The 22,736-nt window shown below is 43.4% G+C and overlaps 1 protein-coding gene across 16 annotated transcripts in view; it reads right to left on the bottom strand.

Moving 5' to 3' along the window:
* Positions 1-4,705: 4,705 nt before the first annotated feature.
* Positions 4,706-22,736, bottom strand: part of tcf7l2 (transcription factor 7 like 2) — a 100,524-nt gene continuing 82,493 nt past the window's right edge. For 6 of the 16 annotated variants that reach the window (XM_074663980.1, XM_074663984.1, XM_074663996.1 and 3 more), the window contains 9 exons: positions 20,189-20,291; positions 19,189-19,275; positions 13,561-13,701; positions 13,300-13,462; positions 13,087-13,195; positions 12,466-12,528; positions 11,621-11,671; positions 10,496-10,568; positions 4,706-6,987 (listed from right to left, as the gene is read on the bottom strand). In XM_074663980.1, the coding sequence (XP_074520081.1) occupies positions 6,531-6,987; positions 10,496-10,568; positions 11,621-11,671; positions 12,466-12,528; positions 13,087-13,195; positions 13,300-13,462; positions 13,561-13,701; positions 19,189-19,275; positions 20,189-20,291 (1,247 nt within the window). In that variant the 3' untranslated portion in view covers positions 4,706-6,530. Of the gene's footprint in view, positions 6,988-9,264; positions 9,327-10,495; positions 10,569-11,620; positions 11,672-12,465; positions 12,529-13,086; positions 13,196-13,299; positions 13,463-13,560; positions 13,702-19,188; positions 19,276-20,188; positions 20,292-22,736 lie in introns of those variants that run through there. The other 10 variants (XM_074663983.1, XM_074663985.1, XM_074663987.1 and 7 more) reach the window with 8 other exon arrangements.

The raw sequence follows: 22,736 nt of genomic DNA on the forward strand, positions 1-22,736 counted from the left end.
TTGAACAAAGAAGATTTGTTTCATAACAAATGCACGCCTGGTTAAAAGTCACATCTTTATAACAGTGTGCGTGGGACTCTGGGCCAGAAGGTAAATGTAAAGTCTGTTTATTTGGATAATGTAGTCCTACCTTGTTTTCCTACACAGTGTTTACAGTATTTCACAGTTTGTGTTGTAGAACTGAAAAATTACCAACAGGAGGTAGTCAGAGACATCTTCAGTCTCCTGAACAGAAATCTGAAATCGTAAACATGGTCCTGTGGTCCTATGGTCAATGGTCTATGGTCCATGGTCCGATGTTCCTATGGTCTATGGTCCATGGTCGCTGATCCATAGTCCTATGGTTTATGGCCCTGTGGTCTATGGTCCTTGGTCTATGATCCTATGGTCCTATGGTCTATGGTCCATGGTCTGATGGTCCTGTGGTCCTTGGTCCATGGTCCATAGTCCATGGTCCTATGGTCCTTTGGTCGCTGGTCCTATGATTTGATGGTCCTATGGTCCTGTGGTCTATGGTCCTTGGTCTATGGTCCTATGGTCCTATGTCTACGGTCCATGGTCTAATGGTCCATGGTCTGATGGTCCATGGTCCTACGGTCCTAAGGTATATGGTCCTGTGATCTATGGTCCTAAGGTATATGGTCCCTTGATCATTGGTCCATGGTCTTATCGTCCTATGGTCTATGGTCTGATGGTCCATTGTCCATGGTCTTATGGTTCATGGTCCTATGGTCCTGTGGTCCTTGTTGCTATGGTCCATGGTCCCATAGTCCTATGGTCCAATGGTTCTATGGTTTATGGTCCATGGTCCCATGGTCCTCTAACTGTACCTGTGTACAGTACACTCTTCTGTTGTTTGTCTGTAGACCTTCGTTTGTGCAGCTTTGTGTTGGCTGGGATGTTCACTGTGTTCATTGTTTCTGTGCGAAAAATCTGACTTTTTATGTATCTGTGTGACCTGAGCATAAAAACATTATTCTACAATATTCTACAACACACTTCTGTCTTTAGTGTCTGGAGTTTTTGTGCCGTCTGTAGTGTAGTGTTTAAAAAAGGCCTAAGTCATCCTGATGATTGGAGAAGAAGTATTTTCATTCATCATATTGTTTTACACTGAGCACCTCAGTCAGTGTCTATTCTTTCTATTAATTTGTGTGAGGCATTTGAAAACTAAATACTGTTTTAAGAAGAAATAACTGTTTTATTTTGCAGAATTGAGGGTCTTTGTCACATTGCTAATGTGTAAACAATTGAGAGAAACTGTGAAAGACAACAGAAAGGTTTTTTTTTAGGGCACCAAACACTCCTAAAGCCTTGGTTCAACTTCTGCCTTCATCCTACTCCCATTGTAAACACCGCTGCGTCCTTGTGTTGACTGCGCTCAGGGGCACTGTGGTCTCTATGATGTGTTTCTGGTCCAGTTTCCCACCAGCTTTTTCATAGCTGTTCTAAATTAGTACCCAATGCTGGTACAGGAGGGGCTCAGATTTTATGTCCAGGACAAGACAGATCACTTTGTCCAGAGGGGGCGCCAGATTCACCCCAAACAGAGAGTCCCACACAGGAGCTTTAATGTTGATGCCAAATACTTTAGTTTCTCCAGCCAAAGAAGAGCCGCAACTCTTAAAAGAGAGGATCACGTCTCTGTGTCAGCAGGCTTTTCCCAGCATCCTCTGCTATCAGTGTATAATGTGACATGGGTATTTCCATCTGTTGGTAGAGAGAGGAGGGAACTTTTTTAAATGAAGCACATACTGTTCTGTTGTTCTGAAATGTCAGTTATTCAACAGATATTTGCACAAAGTAGTCATGTTTTTCTTTTTGCCTCTTTTTTAAAGATTCTTTTTAACCTTCGATAACAGTTTAAGAGACTGGAAACAGGGAGAGCTAGAGAGACGGGATAAGAAATACCTCTGTGAACAGAAAAGTAATTTTACAACCAGAGGACCAAAGCCTCTGTCCATGTGATGCTTTTTTCACAACCGAGCTGAACCAGAACCCAACTGTCCTCACGTTTGGTGGGTATCAAAAGGAAATCAAAATACAGAGGTACAAGGAGTTTGCAGTGTACATGTAGCAGGAAAACTCTTCAGACTAAGGCTAGTTTACAAGAACTGAATGGTGGGTAAGTAGGTTTAATTTTTAACCCAGAGTGTGACATAAACCAGAGACATCTGGATAAAAGACCAATCTGCTCTTTAGTGAAAAAACCTAGAAACAAGTTCTTCATATGTTGTTACCAAACCCAGAATACTTAAAAACTGATCTCATGGGCTGGAAATTGTCTCTGAACAGTTTTATTAAATGGTCAACAACCGTCTTAGATGACACTTTGACTTCTACAAACAACCTTTAACTTCCTACAACTGATTTTCTTTCAGGATATGAAATAATCGACAGCTGGTATAGGCTCCAGCCACCTGAGACCCTGGATAGGTAGGGGATAAATGACTGAAATCTTTTTCTGTTTTCAGCCTCTGACAAGGCAATGTAAAGACCACTACACTTTTTGGGCTGTTTGAGTGGTTTAAGCGTGCGCCCCATGTACAGAGGTTACAGTCCTTGTTGTAATGGTTACCAGTTCGATTACTGGCCTTCACCATTTTCTGTAGGTCTTCCCTCACTCACTTCTCATCACTTCAGGAAAAAAAAATTAACTGAAACTGTTTTGATGAGTTTGAACCTCAGAGGGTTTTAAAATCAGAAAACACCTGAGTCGTGTTGATTTTGTTGTTTTTGTCTTGTAAGGTTACATTTTTCATTTTATTAACCGGGGGATTTGTAGACACTCTTTTTTGTTGTGATTTGGTGCTAATACAATTCAGGATTTGCTGATTGATTGATGTGAATTAAACCATAAAAATAATAATAATAACAAAGCGCTCTATACAAGACGTGAAACAAAAGCAGAAATGAGAGTTCATGATAGCAGGAGTCAGGTGGTTTGAGTCGATTTTTGAATGAGGGGTAAAGGCTCTGTGCCAGTGGTGTGGTGCTTGGTCCTGGTGATGGGGGTCAGGAGGTCAGCGTGGAGGATCTGAGGTGGCAGGTGGGGGAGTGATGTCGGGGGAGGTCTGGAAGGTATGGGGGAGTGAGGCTATTGAAAGCTTTGAAGGTGATGAGCAGGATCTTGAAGCTGCAGTTTTTGAAGGTCGGCGTAGAGGAGACCATAAAGGTTTCCTCTTAATGTTGATATTTTTTCCACTTAGCTTTTCAGAGTAAATTCACTGTCTCACTGATCGTTCCATTTTTGAGCTCTTAATGCACCCTTTCCACAAGTCAGCATGTTTGCAGACTAAGCGTGAGGGAATTACCCACAGTTCATTGCATCGTGACATAAAACAGAGCAGGAACCCCTGGTCTAACAATATGAGATGATGCTGAAGTGCTAAAATCTGCTGTTTCTCCAGTGTCCACTTGAGGCTGGCTCTGGAAGTACATGAAGTCACATACACACCAAGACAAAAAAAGATGATTTCACAGCAGAAATTAACCTATTTTTTTTTAACTCTTCAGTTTGCCAGTGTGTGCCATTTAATTAGGCTAATATATTAAGATTTTCTATACTCATATTTCTTTCAGTTCTGAGGACAAACTTTTTTGGCTAAAGGAGTTATCGGTGGAATTTTCTATTATTTTCAACTAATAACCATTTAGTAACAGTTCGTACTGCTGCTCAGGTGAGCTGCATGATGTGCAGGTTATGAGAGAAGTGTCAAAGTGCTGTCCCAGTTAGACCATTTCAAGCCCTCACAGACTCATGCACTCAAGCACCTTGCAGGTGATCTCAATTAAGTGATTAATTCCATAAGGGCACAGGACTCAGGGTTTAGGGGGGACACTGAGGTTGTGTCTGAAATCATTCACTCATTCCCTACTCACTATATAGTGAATTAGATGTAGTGAACTATATAGTCCACTCATTCAGCTAAATTAAAACAACATTTCAGACACTACTCACTCACTCGCCAGGCACTGACAGTGACTTAATTACTTGTGTCGCTCACGGATGGCTGGGGATTTACAGTTATAACTTTTCTAAAACACTGCAAAGCAGTATTTAATTCAATGATAACTATTATTATACTTAGCTTATTTTCCACAACAGCCAAATATAATAGAAACATTTAATTCACGTTATTCTTTAAATGAATAAACCATATATTTGCGCAGAACTTATGCTGAGTTTGAGAATTACAAGGTCCAGTGAATGCATCACCCACGATGAACGGTTTAGCTGCCTTCTCTCAGTTTCTAATGTTGTTTCATGCTATCAGTAATCACTTATCATGTAATGAGCCATTCCTTCTGTTTAACCGCAATGCATGATGGTATTTATTGCTCATATAGTGAACATTGCTAATACACTACTTTTCAAAATGCATTGTGGGATACATTAAGTGGACTATATAGTGAATGACCATGCTCACTCAGATTTCAGACAGCACTACAAAATGGTGTGTTCTCTATATAGTGAATAAGAAGTGATTTCGGACACAGCCTGAGGTTCAGCCATGCACTCTGGTGATATGGCAGCCATGTTTGAAAAATGAACCTATAAGGCTTCCGTATTTAATGAAACCTGGATCAGTGTTTCACTCTACCACTCCAAAGAAAACTCTCGACACCGTCACAGTTTCTGACCTTCCAGGAAACCCGTACCCTCTGAGTGGTAGAGACTTTGAGAAGAAAAGGAAGGCAAAGATGTGCACATACTAAGTTGCTTTTATTAATACAGAACTGCATGCTACAGAGACTGTACAGCATAAACATTTATTCATTACAAAAAAACATGGTTTTGGAACCATTTAAAATAACAGGAAAAAACAAACAAACAAAAAGATAAGAGCATAAAATAGAACAGGAACATCACAGCCGTTAAGGAAACATTCAAACTATTTATCATTAGCATCTTAATAAACCAGAGAAGAAATCGACAGATTACAGTCGCGTCATGTCAACTACAATGGCACCGAGTGGATGATTCTCTTGTAGCTTTTTTTACAGCCTCTTGCAACATCAACATGCCTATTTTTTCTATCTACCTATATGTAGTAGTGTACTTAAAAGTGGCAGTTTGTGTATTTTTTTTGTATTTAATAGTTTTTTTATGAACCTCCTAATATACATAATTTGGCCCTTGTGGGTTTATACAGTATGATGTCCGCCTTTTTATTAAGTTTAAATTTTAATATTTGACAATTTGCTACCAAACACATTTGTTATAGCAACATTTATACTACATACATAGCAATCTATGTAACGTCACAGCAAAGAATGGTATCGAAATAAAAAAAAAACGAAAAAAAAACAAACGACAACAAAACAAAACAAAAAAATAATCGAGATCCCTACAGCGTGGTTAGAGAGGGGCTGAGAAAATTATCACAAAATTTGGCACGGAAAATCTGTACACGAATCTACAGTCTGAGAGATGTGACTGTGCAATAAAAAAGAAGGGCTTTAGACACGTTTCCAACTACTGAAGACACGGTACCCACTGTCTCTTGTTTCAAGTTTTTCTTTTCTTCTTTTTTTGTAAAATGGCTTATAGACGCATTTCTTGAAATGAAGTTGTGCATACTTCTGTTCATGAGATCTACACAGTACACTGAGTGGAATCCAGGTTTTCAGTGAGGAAAGAAACCAATAACAAAAAGATTTTGTCTTTTTAAAACCTCCTTGTAAAAATGGATCATTCATATATAAGTCGCTTACCTTAAGAAAAAATATTTGTACAATGTATTAAGAAAAAAAAAGGTCAAAAAGAGACACGTACAAGATACAACAAGCAATCTCTAAAGCAATAAATACTACTGGTCCTAGCGTTGTGACATTTTGAATTTAATAACCCTCGACCCTCCCACCCCGACCTCCCCTCAAGCCCACCCAACTTGCCTGACTCCACCCCATAGGTAAACAACAAAGAAAAAAGACAACGCAGTGGAAGAATGCATATTTAACACAGTAATCCCCCCCTCCCCATTATTCTGTACATTTAAACAAGAACAAGTAACATCACAATTAAAGTTGTTCCTCAGAGAGGTGTCACCACAAGCCTCGTGCCCTCCGAGAGTTTGAACAGATGTCAGATGATTGGTTCGCGAGCTCGTATTTAATACAAATAAAGAAGGAGAACCAACTCTTTCCAGAAAAGGGCTCATTGAATAATCTAGCCTACCTTTTTATATCCGTCTTTTAAACATTTCGCAGTTGAACTAAATAATTTTTCTGTTTGCACTGTTGAACACTACAAAAAAGACAAAACAAAATTCATAAAAATTTTGGCAGATTCACAAAGCTATACTACAGCTCATTGTATCATTTCTTTATAATAATTAGATTTTTGTGATAATGATGGGTCAAATATTGACCAATGAACTTTAATAAAACAAGAACTAAAATTTCAAAGCCGTATGGCACAGAAACAGAAAGAGAAAAAGAGCTGACGGTCAGTGAGATATAGCAGAGTGAGGGCCTAGAAAGGTGTGTGTGTGCAGAGCTAGAAAAGAGGAGCAGAATAGGGCAGACTATTCTATAGACTTGGTCACTAGCGACAGAGGCTGAGGGGCCGAGGAGGGGAGGAGCGAGTGGGAATGACACAGCGATGCTGAGGGCCGGGCCATCGAGGACGCCACAGAGGAGCCCGGCTGCCGCGAGGACGAGACGTCGCCGCCGTGCTCCAGGGCTCCGTTGTGGGAGGAGGCGCCAGGCGTTTTTCTAGCTGCAGCGGAGTTTTCCAGCTGAACCAATGATGGCGGAGGCCCAGCCAGGAGGTGCGGGTGGTGGAGTGGCTGGTGGGCCGGTTTCATAGTCAGTGAGAGAGGTTGCATTTGTTCAGTCTGAGGTTTGGACTCTTTTGAGGAGGGGGAGGGGACCACTGAGGAGGGGGAGGATGGGGGGGAGTCTAGTAAGCTTCCGTCCGTAGAGGGAGGACTGGCACAGCTGCCTTCACCTTGGATGTAGCGAATGCACTTTTTTTTTCTCCTGAGGGACAAGGCAAGAGAAAAAAAACATTTTTTAGCACCACATCTTCCAAATGGATTGCCTCTTAGCACTGTTCCTGACTTAAACGCACCTTTGACACTCAATTCAAAAAAAGACACGGGCTTTTTTCCCAACCAGACGCTCTCAAACACCAAATTCTGCAAATTTGTGGCAAGAATCAGCAGATGCTAACTGCTAAGTCAACGTTACCTGGGTCCATCTGCACAAATTTTACTATATTTTTTTTTTCACTAAATCCAGAAGAAACATTTGAAGGTGCATTTAAGTCACTGTGTGAACCGTGTGCTAAGAGTAAAGTTTGGGTCAAATTCCAGATGCAGAACCAACAGACAGGACAGACATGAAGGAAAGATCAAAGGTGAAGCACTTGGACAGGAAGCAGCAGGAAGGATGGATGTGGGAGATAATGATGAAGATGAAGATACCAGAGGACAAAATGAAGCAGATTAGAAGAAGTAATGGTTGCTCTCTCCGCCTCTCTTACAGGCAGAGCTACAGCTGGGGGATCAGCCGTTTTTTATTCTTCTCTCCAGCAACACGAGGTTACTGGACCTGTCTCGCTCCTCTACCTCTACTCTCTCTTCTCCTGAGGGGACAGAGTTTGGATACGAGGCAAATACAAAAAAAAGAGTCAACAAGATCCTACACTACAGTGCAATCTGCCCCACAGACACAAGTGTGTGTGCGCGAGGGGTCAAGGCACCATGTTTGCATTCTCGCCAGGGGTCGGGACCCTCCCCCCCCTCTGCCTGCCGAGTCCTGAGGCCAGGCCCGTTTGCGCTCAGTGGAACCCGGTGGATGAGCAAGGGGAGGAGAGGGGGGGGCTGAGAGGGTGAGGGTAATGTTGCATTCATGTGTGGTGACTCTGCTGCGTTCAGATTTGGTTAAGGGGGAACAGGCTGCACGGTGCATCTGCCCACCTCGTCTGCAGCCTGACCCTGCTGGTGACCCCTGTCTCTCCTTCAGCTCTCAATCCTATCAGTTTGACGCCCGGAGGCCACGAAGTGCAAGTATTTAAAACTATCTGTGAGTTGGTAAAAAGGTGTTCAGAGAAGAAAAACGATGAAGCTGATGTGTTGAACTCAGCTCATTCAAGTTTACCCAAAACACACTGGAAAAAAATGAAATCTTATCAAGTGTTTTGGTCTTATTTTAGTTAAAATGTCTTTTTAGAGTTAATATGAGCCACACCCACCTGAGCAGTCCAAAAAAATCGAATTCTAAGTTATTTTAAGAGAAAAATGAGGTGTGAATTGCTTGTAACAAGTAAGAAAAAACATGTTCTACTGGCAAATTTTTTTTTACTTGCTATAAGCAATTCAGACCACATTTTTCTCTTAAAATAACTTATGTTAAGACATTTCCTGGACTGGTCAGTTGAATGTGGCTCCTATCGAGTGTAATATGCTTAAAATAAGACAAAAACACTTGCTAAGATTTCAGTTTTTTGTAGCGCAAGAGCGAACAACTGTGATAAAAAGGAAAAAAGAGCTTAAATAAATCTGATAATAAAACCTTTATCATATGCTAAATTAAGAAACAGGGGATGAACACGACACACTGGATGGTAAGGAGCTCTAAAAGAAGTCTGAGCGAGCAGCGATGAGGCTTTCAAGTCCACCCTGCACTCATACAGCAGCGGTGGGTGGTGCGGCGTATCGACCGGCCGTAAAAAGGGATCATTTTGCCACTACATACACATCTTGCCCTCGATAACTGTCTGTCAAACTGCAACAAATGAGCTAATATCCATTTTTTAACAGACATATCGATTCATAGTATGTGCCCGTGTATGTTATTGATTTCTCCCTCTCGGGGGAAATTACACCAGATGCATCTTTTAGAAAATGGAGCCCAGAGAGAACTTTTAACCTCTCGGCTCCTGGAAGGGAGACGGGATCATCGCGCTTTTTCAGATCTGCGGGTTAGGAAATAAAGGAGCGCTTTTGTTAAAATAAGAGTTGGATTTAAAGGGGAGGGGGCAGGTTTGTAGAAAATATGACACATAGAGACCGTCTGTGCTGGGTAGTGGGTGTTTGGCCTAGTGTTGCCTCTTAAAGTGACAGTAACAGGTTTTAAAGTCGTCTGATTTTTGGATGCGAGAGGACATTTATATAAACAGTGATAACAAAGGAGAGGTAGAGCAGCAGAAAGGATGAGACACAATGTGTTGCAATGTCAGAAGAGAGTGGGGCAGGGTGGTGTGGTGCAAGCCAGACACAGAGAAGGGTATTACTTAGCAGAAACAAATACCTACCATGAAAATATTCCCAATTCAAAGACTGCTTGTGTCAGAACAGAAAGACAACAGGTAGGGACTAAGTAAGGGTTATTGAAGAGGAGTTTGGAGGAAGAGGAGGTGGAGAAGAAGAAGGAGGAGGAGGAGGAGGAAGAGGGCACAGAAAAGAGTGTCACTGAGCAGGCCCTCATAGAAAGCAGGGCTAAATTTGTAAGCATAACATTGTTATTCAAAAAGGACGCCAATTAGAACAAACATGACAGTTAGGATGGGAGGGAATTATCCACGGCCCGGGCAGAAAATGGATTTCAAGCAGAAGTGTTACTCCAAATGACATTAGGAAATCAGATCGTCTCTCCAGATATGTTCTTCAGATAAAAACGTTTCATAATCTTATTTTCAAATCCATTTTCTGCCGCTCGGCTTGAACTGAGTTTAATAAGAAATTGCTGAGAGGGAATTTACAGCAGGAAGCTCCTCAGCGAGGAGACAAGGAGCAGAGAAGTTTGCCAACTGTTACCACACTCATGGAAACATGTTTAACTCTAGGAGAAGAAGAAGCTGCTCATAGTGGATGTCTTCCTCCCATTTGGTACTACAGCAGTTATACCTGCATGGTTTGCACCATAAACTCAGCTGGTCAAGCCCGAACAAGGCACGACACTTCTTTGGGGTATTTGCATCTGTTAGCCAAAGAGGTAGACACAAACATACACACAGAGACAAAAAAAAAAAAAAAAAAACGAGAAAGAAAAAAGAAAGAAAAAGAAAAATGGACACGTCATTGCACAGACAAAAACATGTAGCCAGGGCTTAGGTTCAGGCTGGTTACACTGGGATGTCCTCCGTATCTGACTCCAGATCCTCCAAGCCCCGACCTGCCAGTTTCTGACCACCTCAGTGAGGCTGTTTGTACTTTAAATCCTGCAATAAAACCCCAGAAACGCCTCTGCATCGACACACACACACAGATATCACTCATACAAACACTCACAAAAGGAGTCCACACCCTTCTTCCCAAAAAGGAGCTAAAATCAAATAGTGATAGCCTGGAGATAGACCGGCAGGGCGTGGCTGGAGGAAGCTGAGAGGTCACAGTAGCCTGACGGAGCAGACAGAAGGGAGGGGAGGAGAGGAGGAGGCAGCAGCAGTGTGCAAAAAAAAAAGAAAAGAGGAGGAAGTCCCAGTGTACAGTTACCCAGCAGCCTTCACCTGGCCCCGGCCGGTGCAAGCACACACCATACACACCTGCACGGGCCACACCAGTTATTCTGTTGGTCGAGCCCAAAGCGCGCTCGACACTTCTTAGGAGCGCTCAGGTCTGATGCCGCGACAGGGAGGGGGGAAGCCAGCATAGAGGAGGAGGAGGAGGAGGAAGAGGAGGGATAGAACCAAAAACAAAACCATAAAGAGCAGAAACCAAAAAAAGGAGAGAAATGAGGAGAAAAAACAGGTAACAGTGAATCTATGAAGCTTTGCAGTGGCTCAATGTGCAAGAAACCCCCTTTAAAACCCCTCAAAGCCATTCTCAAGAGAGCCTTCAAGGCTGGACTGAACACAGTTAGTGTGTTTCAGACATTAGTAGAATCAAAACGCATGCAGATCATCAGATACCACATTAACATGTCAGAAAGTAGCTTTTAGCTGCTGTGATCTAAACTGACTGGAGCTTATTCAGACTACAGGACAAAACTGGAGCAAATGCAGATTGGATTAAGTTGCTGCTAGATGTTATCAGTGCACTAAGGTTAAAGTGGGAGAACTAGGCAGCAGGCGGCTGGTGAGTTAGGCCGAGCCAGGGGAAGGATTAAAAAAGGCTGGAAGCCGAAGAGGGGGATCCACTCTTCAGGCCTGGCATCAAACAGTCGACTGTGCTCCATCAACGTTCAAAGTCACTTTAACTCCACCCGCTAACCGCGCCTCTGTCTGCGGTGGAGCAGAGTGACAGCAGGAGCGTCTCCTGTTTGAGTCCAGGCCTTGTGAGCAGAGGAATCTGAAGTCGGCCAAACTCATGCTGGCTCAATGCGGCTACTGAAGCGTATAGATTAAGGAGGTTTACCCTGACATCACATCCTTCAGCTCAGACTCCAAATATCTAACTGTAGTGATTACACCAACACACTGAGTGTGCTATGAGCTAAGGAGCAACATTACAGATAAATTCAAGAAGTAAATCTAGCTTTGAGTAAACATTGAAACATTTTATGAGCAGCAAACAAAGCAAATAGAGCATCTAACATGATAAAGAACTTAACTCTGCCTAACAATGCACAGTCATTGATGTATAAATAGACATTATTTAAGAAACTGAGAAATAATAAAGAAGAAAAATAAAACAAGTTAGTAATTTAATACTCAAAATGACATTAGCACCTGTAATCGGAGGGAGTGAAAGGCAAGGGTTTGGAAAATATTCTCTGTGTTCTGAAAAAAAGAACAGATAAAGAGGCCTTCAAGAAGAAATCCGTCACCAAACGAGCGCAAAATACATAAATAACAAGTCGCCATGTCTCCTCACAGAAGAAGAATATGAATCATGAGGTTGTAAATAAATATGGATGAATCAGAGAGAAATTAGCAAACCTCCTTAATTTTAAAGGTGTCAGTGATTTTTTTCTTAAGCATGCATGAAAGCAAGCAAAGGGCAGCCAAAAAGCTCAACACACACATCCACACACACACAGTCAGTACTGAAGTGCAGTCTATCTGCAGGGCACAGGCATTATAAAACAGAAGGGGGGGGGGGCACACACACACAACACACACAACACTAGCAAAGTTAATGGCTTTCACAATGCTTCAACTTCACATTCTCAAAACATACATATCACAATACCAGAACGCTAAGGGGCAAACTGGGGAGGGGAGGAGGGGAGGAGGGGAGGAGGGGAGGGGGTGTCAGAGGGGAGGTGAGAGGGAGTGTGGGGGGTCATGCATATTCAGTTGTTATTAGCTGGGGAAGGCTAAGGGGGAAAATGGGGAAAGGGGGGGTATTACAAGCAACTCTACCATTTAAATATTGCATTGGGTAGCATATCTATACCAGGAGGAGAAAAAAGGCAGGCACAATAACACACACACACACACACACACACACACACACAAAAGAAACATAACACACACAAAAAACTAGCTTGACTTTTATCTTGCAACATGTCACATCTGCCTGACACATGATGGGGCTCTTCTAATATGAGAGATAATTGCAGCTCACTTACCATTGCTCTCTGCTTGCTGCTTTTCCCTTTTTCTCTTCTTCCTTTTCCCCTGTTGGTTAGCCGCCAAAAAAATAGAAAGAAAAAATAGACACAGACAGGAACCTTAGTTATTATATTGCAGAATGCCCAAAACATGAAACAGAGAATAGGACTCATCTTTGTGTTTACTTATTTATTCATTCATTCTTTGTCTTTTCTTTCTCTGTCTCTTTCTCTGCCCTCCGGTTTGTAGCAGCCACTGCAGGCCAGACCACAGCCCTCCCTCCTCTCTGTGTTTCTCTGCTCTTTTATGCTTTTCTGTAATCTTTTGTCTTATTTTCCTCTGCTCTGTGAACATCCAGACGTCTCGACCAGGCATGCTTCACTAAGGTCAGTCTGATGAAAACCTGCATGCGTGCGTGTGTGTCAGAGGGTACAAAACCTTCATGTACAGAAAATGATGTTTGGACTTTGTTACTGCCCAACTTTAACCTCTGATCTCTACACAGACAATGAGAGGCCGTCCTTCAGGCTATCAGAAAATGCAAAAGAAGAACTCATTCTGGTCAGGTCACCCGCTGATAGAGGTGACAGAACCAGTTCTTCTTCCTCCCCGTTACGACTTGTAAACTTAAAAACTTACATAGTTGTCTCGTGCTGACCAGCCTGGGTACAGCTGCATGTGGAGCTGTCGCTCTTTCCTGGCCAGCTCGTAGTACTTGGCCTGCTCCTCCCGCGATAGGGCGTGCCACTGAGGACGACATGAGAAGAAGATTTTCATTTGTGTATCATTCTTTCTGTTAACATCTGGTTTAAAAACTGGTCGACCGTGTCCGAGGATCTTCCAGGACTCACCCTTCGCCCCAGGATCTGGTTGATGGCGGCACTTTCCTTCAGCGTGCACTCCGCCACCACCTTGGCCCGCATCTCCTTCATGTACAGCATGAAGGCATTCAGAGGCTTCTTTATGTGGACCTGCTTCTTCTTCTCCTCTTCCTTTTTAGCGTCTGACTGTTTCCTGTGAGGGAACCAGAGGGGTGGAAACTCAGCAAAACGAAACCCTAAGACAAAGTCATGTGACACTCAAGTTTAGGGCGAATCAGAGGGTTTACTCACGAGCTGTTGAGGGAGCTGATGTCGCTGTGGGAGGATTCCTGCTTGACGTTGGGTGTGACGATGGCGGGGTGTGGGATGCCGGTGGTGTGCAAACTGTGGTGGGGGGGCACCATGTGTGGGGGGAACCTGGAGGACAGAAGACTGTGTAAATCGTCAGAATGGACAGGGTGAAATGAGGAGATGGAACATGTAAACACAGACTAAAGAGGCTGGATTCCATTTCTTTTTTTCAATTATGTCCAATCCTTACAGCTGCTTTAAAAGAAATGGAATCAGCCTTTGGTCACAAGAAAAGACATCGATGCACAAACAAACATCTACATGATAATATCCACAACTATCCAAGATCAGAGTTATTGACTGGTCATAACAGCTTATAATGCAAACAATTTAACTGCACAAGGCTAAACTTGAGTGTCACATTTTAACCAATATAAAGCCAGAAAACAAGCAGGTTATGTCTTACAGGTATCTGGGTATTCACAGAGATAACCTCTTTGGTTGGACTGCCTGTGTTAAATATGTGTGTTCTGGTTTGTGAAAAATGGTGTACACTGCCAAAAACTGAAATCTTTTCAAGTGTTTTCGTCTTAATTAGAGGTAAAAATTGTATTTTTATACTTGATATGAGCCACCTTCACCTGACCAGTCCAGAAAATGTCTTGTTCAAGTTACTCAAAGACAAAAATAAGGTCTGAATTGGTTGTAACAAGTAAAAATAATCTTCCAATGGAACAAGAAAAATTTGCTAAAAAATTAACTTAAACCAGAATAATATCTTAATACAGGTAACTTTTCTCTTGTTCCATTGGCTTTTTTTTACTTGTTACAAGCAATTCAGACCTTATTTTGTCTTTAAATAACTTAAAAACGGGACAGTTTTCTGGACTGGTCAGGTGAATGTGGTTCGTATCATGTCTCAAAAGACATTTCTACTGAAAATAAGACAAAACACTTGATAGGACTTCAGTCTTTCCAGTTTGAGACTGTTTGGTGTCAGCTAAAACATGACGTTTTTGTTTTATCAGGCAGTCCTGGGGAGCATTATTAGATATGGGATGTGGGCGTGGTTTGGTGTCATCTGGGTGGGAGGCTGTAGGGAGTGTGCAATAGTAGCCTAGTGTGTCTGATGTTATGTTTTTTATTGTTGTTGTTTTATATAAGTGGGTTTGTGCAGTATGGACATTGTGATGAATTGTATGTGTGTATAAGCCACTGTATAAATGTAAACGGGTTCTTATTCATCATGATTATTGCCACAACATATTTCCCCAAGGGGACAATAAAGTTTATTCTATTTAGGGATGCACGATACAATCAGTAAATCATCAGTATCAGCTGATTTTGGTTTAAAAATGCAGTATAGGATATCAGCCAACACGCTGATATCCACTGATAAAACAATGTGATGTGGCACACTTGGTTAAATGTCCAACCTTTATGCCATGAACTGAAGCTGCTGTTAATACGTTTTATATTTCTTTTATTGTTTGCACCTCTCTTTTACTTAGTGTTTGTAGCTCGTTTGTGTAAAAGAAGCCCACCTACTTATTTAAATCGTGTTCAGGGACTGAAGCTGGATATAGTTTGAGTGCATTTTGTGATTCTGTGTGCAAAGTGCAGATTGACATGTCACATATGTGGCTCCTGTTTCAAGTTAAGTATTAGTTTAAGTAGCAGTCTGTACATGTAGCTGACTCTTTCAAGCACATTTAACGTCAAAGAGTGAACCATCTGATTTAATTTGAGTTTGAATGCTGTGCACCTGCACTTCTCATATGTTGGTGTGATCAGAGGTTATGTTTGCTGTGTCAATTATGAAACTGGCCAGATTTGCCCTGGTTGTGGGTAGTGTTATGATTGTCAAGTAAGATGTTCTTTTTTTGTTTCATTTTGTTTGAAAGTAATTGTCAAAAACAAATACATATTAAGTATTTTTCTTATTTTAACACTGTACACCTGTACACTACTTCCAATACAGGCGAAAGTTGATGATCTCTTTAATTAGGTATGTGGAAAAGAATATCAGTATCGGTATTGGTATTCAGCTGACTGAGTTGTAGAAAATCGGCATATTGGATATTAGCAAAAAATCCACTATCGTGCATCCCCCATTCTATTCTATTCTTTTCTAAACCTTTAACATTTTATCCGAGTGTGTTTTCACCTCGCTCTGCTGAGGTTAATCAGCTGAGAGTGTCAGAAGCACTTCAGGCACCTATTCACTTTCAATAAAACTTGTTGGCTCACAGTCACAGAGCGGCTTTATAGACGGATGTATCAGTGTGAAAAAATGATCAAGCACTCCTGAGATGTAGAAGGAGTCGTCTTATGTAAGGTTTATTAAGGGAAACGGTTTCACATTAAGATTTAAGGAGCAATGACAATATCTTTCATCCAGCGCTGATAAAAGTTAACTTTAGCTCATTTAAGAAAACTACATATTTCACACTTTCACTGATATGAAAATACCTGCTCCAGGAGGGGGAGCTGGGACCATTATCTCACATTTTGCAAACTAGATTAAAATCCACTATCAAAGTCTAGTATCACTGCAGGTTTTGGGCCTGTATTTGCGTCCCCCGTCCCTTTCTGCACATTCAGCACCGTCAGCAGCGCTGACATTTTTATCTTCATGCCTCTACACTCCTATCATCATTTCATCTTCTCCAACCGCTCCACATAACTAGTCCACAAACCCTTATTTTGGAATGGTTTCCCTGGCCGGAGCAGCCGTGCAGAAACACTGCTGTGCTGTACGTGGCAGCGTATGCGCCGTGACACTAATTATTCGCGTCGGCTCATTTGAACGTCTCGCGCGTCTATCTGCATGTGTATGTTTACAGCGCCTCGGCTCCACGTGACCACACACGAATTTAGGAGAAGAGAGGAGGATGAAGGAGAAGCAAAAGGAGGAGGAATAATTCTTCTTTTTTTTAAAGCAGCTCATTATCCGGCTGTGTCTGGCTGCATGGCTCGGAGCCAGAATATAATGATGAGGATAAACTCGCCAGGAACAACTAGTTTCTGTTGGAGGCCATCTCAGGGGAGTGCCAGTGCGCTCCCCCCTCAAACTCTTTCCCTCTTTTTCTCCTTTCCCCTCTTCTCCCTTCATCACTGACACATTGGTGTTTGTGCCATGTCATGCGTTGATGGGGAGCTCGGCAGCACTGGCTGCATATCGCCCATCATTAGAGCTGCTGCATTTCCTCTGTTTCCTCCCTCCTTCTCTCTCTGTGCACTTGTTAAAATTTCCTCTGTTCCAAGATCTATTTTTTCTCTTCTTCTTTTTCTTCTTCTCCACTCCTCCCTGTCCCCTCACCACCTCCTTGCTCCACAGCTTCCTCCCCCTCCCTTCTTCTTCTCCTTCTCCTTCTTCTTCTTCTTCCTCCCTGCTGCCACTGCATGGCCCAGGTTATGGTTTAAACATGACGGCCATCCCTTTGAAGCGCAGGGGCATCATCATCATCATTCGCCATCATCATCATCATCACTCGGGCTCATCAGCGGCAAGCGGCGCCTTGGACCAATTTAACCAACACAGGGAGAGGGAGACGCGGAGTGTAACCCCCTCCTCGGAGCCCACCACCCTGGGGCTCCTACGTCTCAATCTGAAAGGTATGAATGGCTGGCAGTGTGGAGGTGAGGGGGGGTCACTCTCGCAGCAAGCCCAGTGTCAGCCAGTGCCATTTAATTGCCAATGCGTAGCGGTAGCCCCCGTGCCTGTTTAATGTGTAATGATCCGGCCGGTGCACTCCTTCCCGTTCCCGAGCCAAAGAGACGGAGCGGGATGACGGGGGGACATATCAAAGGCCAGGCTTCAGCATAAGGGGGCAAAAGGGGCCTTTACATCCTCCCACCTGTCACACGTAAATCCACACACTCTCACTATAGGAGCCCTGCACTGCCTCCAACCCCATTATCAAAATAATGTCTTTCATTTGCTCGGCTGTCTGTCTCCACTCCCCTTGGCTCTTTCTCCCCTGTCCTAAATTAATGCATTTTTTAACAGGATCCAGGTGTAAGGTGCTCATCGCAGGACTACAAGGTACCAGGCTCCTTCCCTGCATCCTAATTCAGGTCGGGCTCCAGCACAGGGGACTGATAGTGAAGCAGAGCGCTCCCGACAGGAGTACAAGGCCAGGACATCTTTTTCCTGTCCGATTTCCTTCTCTTAGCCCGCTCGCTACAAATTGTTGAGCCATCACAACAGCCTGCTTCACTCTTTGAACAAAACCAAGTAGCTGAGGGCGGTTTCTGAGAGGTGATCCTCCCAACAAATCCTGTTTCTGGAGCATTTTTTATGCATGAGGACTTTTTTTTTAAGATGTGTTAAACCCTCCCATTCTCCAGAGAGCTCCCACAGCCCTCCATCTATTCAGTTATACTAATTCAATTAGGGGGCCTCATCACAGGGCATTAGCTCTTCCCCATAGCCAGTCCCCCCGTCTCCAACACACACCCCGGCCAGTATATTCAATTAACTCCACTGGAAATAAGATGATCACAATGTAGAGGCTGTCATTAGGGGACCAAATTAGCAGTCACTTAAAGCCCAGGTTGGTTTAGTGCTGCTGCCAGATGCAGACGTCTGGGCAGACCCGCCGTCTGACCCTCTGTGGCCTCGGATTGGCTCAGGAGGACAAATCCAGACTCCTCTTCTTCCACAACCTTATTTTGAAGCATGAATCACTTAAAGGAAAGTACAGAGAAAGCAGCACGCACTTAACTTCTCTGTTTGCTTTCCCTTATTCTCAGGGACATACTTTCAAAAATGTAACTCCCTCTCCGCAGCTCCTCCTCCCTCCTTCCTTCTCCTGCATCTACAGATCCATCAATGTCACAGAGGTCTAAACACGCCGCCCTCAGGAGCTGCTTTTCCAATCAGGCTGTAATTAAACTAAAGCTCGGCCTCATCCCTGGACTGTTAACCAGCCTGTGCTAAAACAGTCTGCTGCTGCTGCTGCTCAGAGAGGGAGGAGGAGAAGGAGGAGAAGAAGGAGGAGGCTGTTTGTTTTCTGCTTTTTCTGACTGCTCCAGACCCAGAAACCATCCAAAATTTATCCTTTTCCCACCCAACACACAAGACATGCAGCAAGTAGTTTAACACTAACTGACAAACACACACACACATGTATACAAGATGGCAACAAACACACACATACCCCCCTGTGGGTGCACTAATGTCCACAGCAGCACTTGAGCTGGCCCCTAATGGGGCTGGACCAAAGCTGTAGCCAAGTGTCAGCGCCCCGGCTCCTATCATGTCGTCCCTCTTCAAAGTGCTGCGGTGTTTGTTTATGTGTCTGGCTGCTCAAACTCACAGCGAGGACATGCCCCGGCTCATTTCAGATCTGCCTGACATGCAGTGGGGGTAAATGTTCTTCAGGGGCCTCATTAGAAAATGATAAATATAATTAATATTTGAGCACGCTAGCTGGAGCGCCACACTGGAGGATTGGCCTTTTGAACACACAGAAATGGGGAGTGTGAGCTCTCCTTAAGGGAGAAGTTGCTGCTCTGAGAGCATGTGTGTGTGTGTGTGTGTGTGCAACACAAACACAAAACTGAATGCAAAAGCGAGGTGTGGAAAAGTGTGTGCGTTTTCCTCCTAGAGGCTCAACTCACCTTGACATGGATGCGTTGACAGTGAGCGCAGTTGGGTAGGGGTGTCTAAACCCCCCTGTTGTGATTGGATAAACAGGTTGACCTTGCCTGAGAAAGAGGGGGAGAGAAGAGGAGAAGAAAGGCGAGTTAGGTAAAGGAGTGGGGCTGATGGAGGAGAGAAGGTAAAGCCCTCTGTCTCGCTCCTCTCCCCACTGTGGGCCTCTTTATTCTCATTTGATCAGGACAAAAATCTGGGGGATTGCAGAGCGCGGATCAAAGGGAGGAAAACTCTGAACAATTTGAATGCCACAAATCTTGATAGCGATGGCTAATTAAATTTCATAACCCTTCGCTCGGTGTCGACAGAGTGGGGCCCTGTTCCTCCCCGAGCTGGAACTAGGTGTTTTGTTGTGATAATTAAAGACGAAGCGCGGGTCTCTTTAATGGAGCCATCACGCTAATTGAGGTCTACACATTCAAAGACAAACAATAATGAATGTAAATTTATACCAAAATAAAGTGCAGCAAATCAAAGGGCGCCGTGGCTGCGCTCGGGGCCTCTCTCGGTATTTAGATCGCGGTGAGAAAACATTAAATTAACAGAGCTTAATTTGTAGCCTTTTGTCATATTAACAAGTGTTGACAAGAGTTACCAGGGGAGAGCCCCCATGTGGAATTGTGGGTAAAATACGGGCAATCACGGTTCATTACTCTAATTGGACCATACAGAGACATGCAAAATAGTATTTGCCAGAAAGTAGCAAGTTGAGGTTGGTGAGGGTCTGAGGTGGCTGTAGCGGGCTCCTGATGTCCAGGAGTGAGTGTTTCACAGAGTTAAAAGATCATCTTTGAGTTTCAGAGATGAAACACTCAAGGGAGGAGGAGGAGACCAGAGACAGCTTACATAATCCAGTTTAAACACATCAAAATACCATCTGAGGACTCAGAGAGCACATGAAGAGCAGCTACAGCGTTATTTAGTTGTTTTTCTCTTCAGACGAGTGAAAGAGGCTGGACTTACTGTGGTACTAACCATCCCAGCGGATGGGGGATCTGGCCGACAGTGCCAGGTGACAGTGGGTAATAAGGAGATATATCTGGAGGATGAGGAGGCCTTGGAATTCCTGTGGAAGAAGAAGGAGGAGGATGAAGGAGCAGAGAGGAGGTGGACAGACAGGAAGGATGACAGAGAGAAGCCTTTGTCAGCGCTGGATTCAATTCTTTGTCAAGAGTTTCACATCTGAACGGGGCACACATCACAGGAGTGCAGATGGGAGGAAGGAGAGGAGGAGGAGGAGGAGGAGGAAGAGGGCTTGTTGCTCGCATGTACACACAGTGCTAAATCACACTTCCTGATCAAAGGCCTTTGAGGCGGCAGCAGCGACGGCGGCAGAACCGGCACAATGTGTTGGAGGGTGAGAGAGGTGAGGAGAAAACACCAACACGATTCTTGTCACATTTGTCTGCTGATTCAGGAGACTAATGATGTAAAATGACGGAGGTTTAGAAGTTAACAAACACAACAATATAATTAAAGGCTTCACTGTGATCACAGAGCTGCTAATACTGGGCCAACGTTTGATTTACGCACACACCGGCTCCATGGATGAGGATGTGCCACTTAATGATGCTGAAATCAAGTTCTCACTCTGTCCAAGTTTGATGCTTCTGCTCTAACTTCCATTAATGACCCTCAAATGGACCAAATGTTCTGACACTAGATGAAAATCCTGTGTTTATTGACACGTTGCCTCTGTTTGTCCCACCACTCCTCAGATTTTACACCAAATATGGTGAATTCTGCTTCTTATCTCCACGGAGACGCGGTGACAAAGATGTCCGATTTGAGGACAGCTCTTGTTGCGGGCATCGCAGAGCAATCACAGCATCTGCGGTGCCGCCTTCATTTCCCATGGCGGCTGACAACATCAACAAGCTGCCCTGAACGAACGCCATGAAAAAGGTCTCGGGTGTAAAAATAACTCTCTTTCTTATGACAAACTTGAAACATGGAACACTAGACATGTAGAAAAAAAGCAGCGTGAGGGAGCAGAGGGACTTTCACTCTGGCTCTTTCTTCCACACAGCTGCTTCTGCCTCTGCAGCTGTTGTGTCAGACTCTCCGACCTGTGAAAACGCAGCTGAAGCAGAGCCAGATCAGTCTTCATAGATCACCACTTGGCTGCTGTTGGCGGTTACACCCAGAGTTTGCAGCTGATCTGATCCAGGTTATCCAGGAAGTGGCTCTAGAGAGGGATTCTGTTACTGATGGACGATGTGCTGTGCAGCAGTGGAAAACTTTCACAGGTTCTAAAAAAAAAAAAACTCGACTGAAAATAAAAAGCCTTGGTACATTATCCCATCGCCACCCAGCGCTGAAGACCTAATATGGCTCATTAATTAATTAAACACTGAGCCCAATTAAGCAGCCCCATTAAGCACTACATTAAACAGCAGCTGGCGCATTATTCCCCTCTTGTAAGGACCATCATAATAAGAGAACATTATTACCTAAAACATGGACTGAATACACCAGAGGACACCGGAAAGTGCATTAACCTGAGAGGCTGAGCTGAATGACAGTTAACAAAATAAAGCTCAGGTCAAGATGCTCACGGAAATGAATGGAAGCGGCTAAAAATGCATCCTGAGCGGCAGTGGGAGGGAGGGATGAGTGGGCTGGACCTGACTGCTAAATGTGGACAGGAGCGGATCAACAGGCTGCAAAGACGTAACAGCAGCTCTGACAGGAAGTGAGATGGTAACGGAAACGCTGACAGAGTGGTTATTTAGGTCAGAAGGTCTATTCTGAGGAGTTCTTCTTGTTGTTTGAAGGTTGATCTCTGGTGTTTCTGGGCTTGTAGCTACAGCTGATGTCTTGTTTAACCTCCTGAGACATCAGCTTTTGTCTGGTATGCATTTTTTATTTCTCCTTGCTATGTGGAATGAGTAAGACCTAATAAATATAATACCTAAACCTAGTCTTTGAACAGGAAGTTTGTTTTATTTGTGATATGAGTTTGCTGAGTTTACTGTACTTTGTGTCTGTTCTTATCGATTTAAAATGTTGTTTGTTCCTTTTGTTTTAGGACTGATGTAACTAGGGATGGGTACCTTTCACATTTGAAATGATACGGTACCGATGTCCGGTACCTGGCAATCAGTATCGGTACTCAAATGGTACCAATTTTCGGTACTTTTGTGTGTTGATGTGGTTAAAAAATATCAGTTTGTTTAAGAATAAGATCTAAAAATGTTTCAATTTAACAAATTTATTCTTCAATATGTAACCTTGTAATGCTGTGTTCATGCCCAGTATGGAAAATCGCCTTCTCTTCCACTCCCTCACAGTCACAAGGATGCATTTAGGTACCTTAACATGGTACCTTTTGATTTTACGGGAATCGACATCCGGTACTTTTGACAGAATTCAGTCGGTACCTATAAAAGTACCTAATTCGATACCCATCCCTAGATGTAACAATACACGAAGTGTTGCTTTCTTATGGATTTTATTGTATTTTAAAAATTAATGATTACATTTTGGGGTATCTATTTGACAAGTGGCT

The sequence above is a fragment of the Halichoeres trimaculatus genome, unplaced genomic scaffold, assembly GCF_033239565.1.
Source record: "Halichoeres trimaculatus isolate MK-OKI-2021-1 unplaced genomic scaffold, fHalTri1.1 fHalTri1_scaffold_23, whole genome shotgun sequence".
Taxonomy (NCBI): domain Eukaryota; kingdom Metazoa; phylum Chordata; class Actinopteri; order Labriformes; family Labridae; genus Halichoeres; species Halichoeres trimaculatus.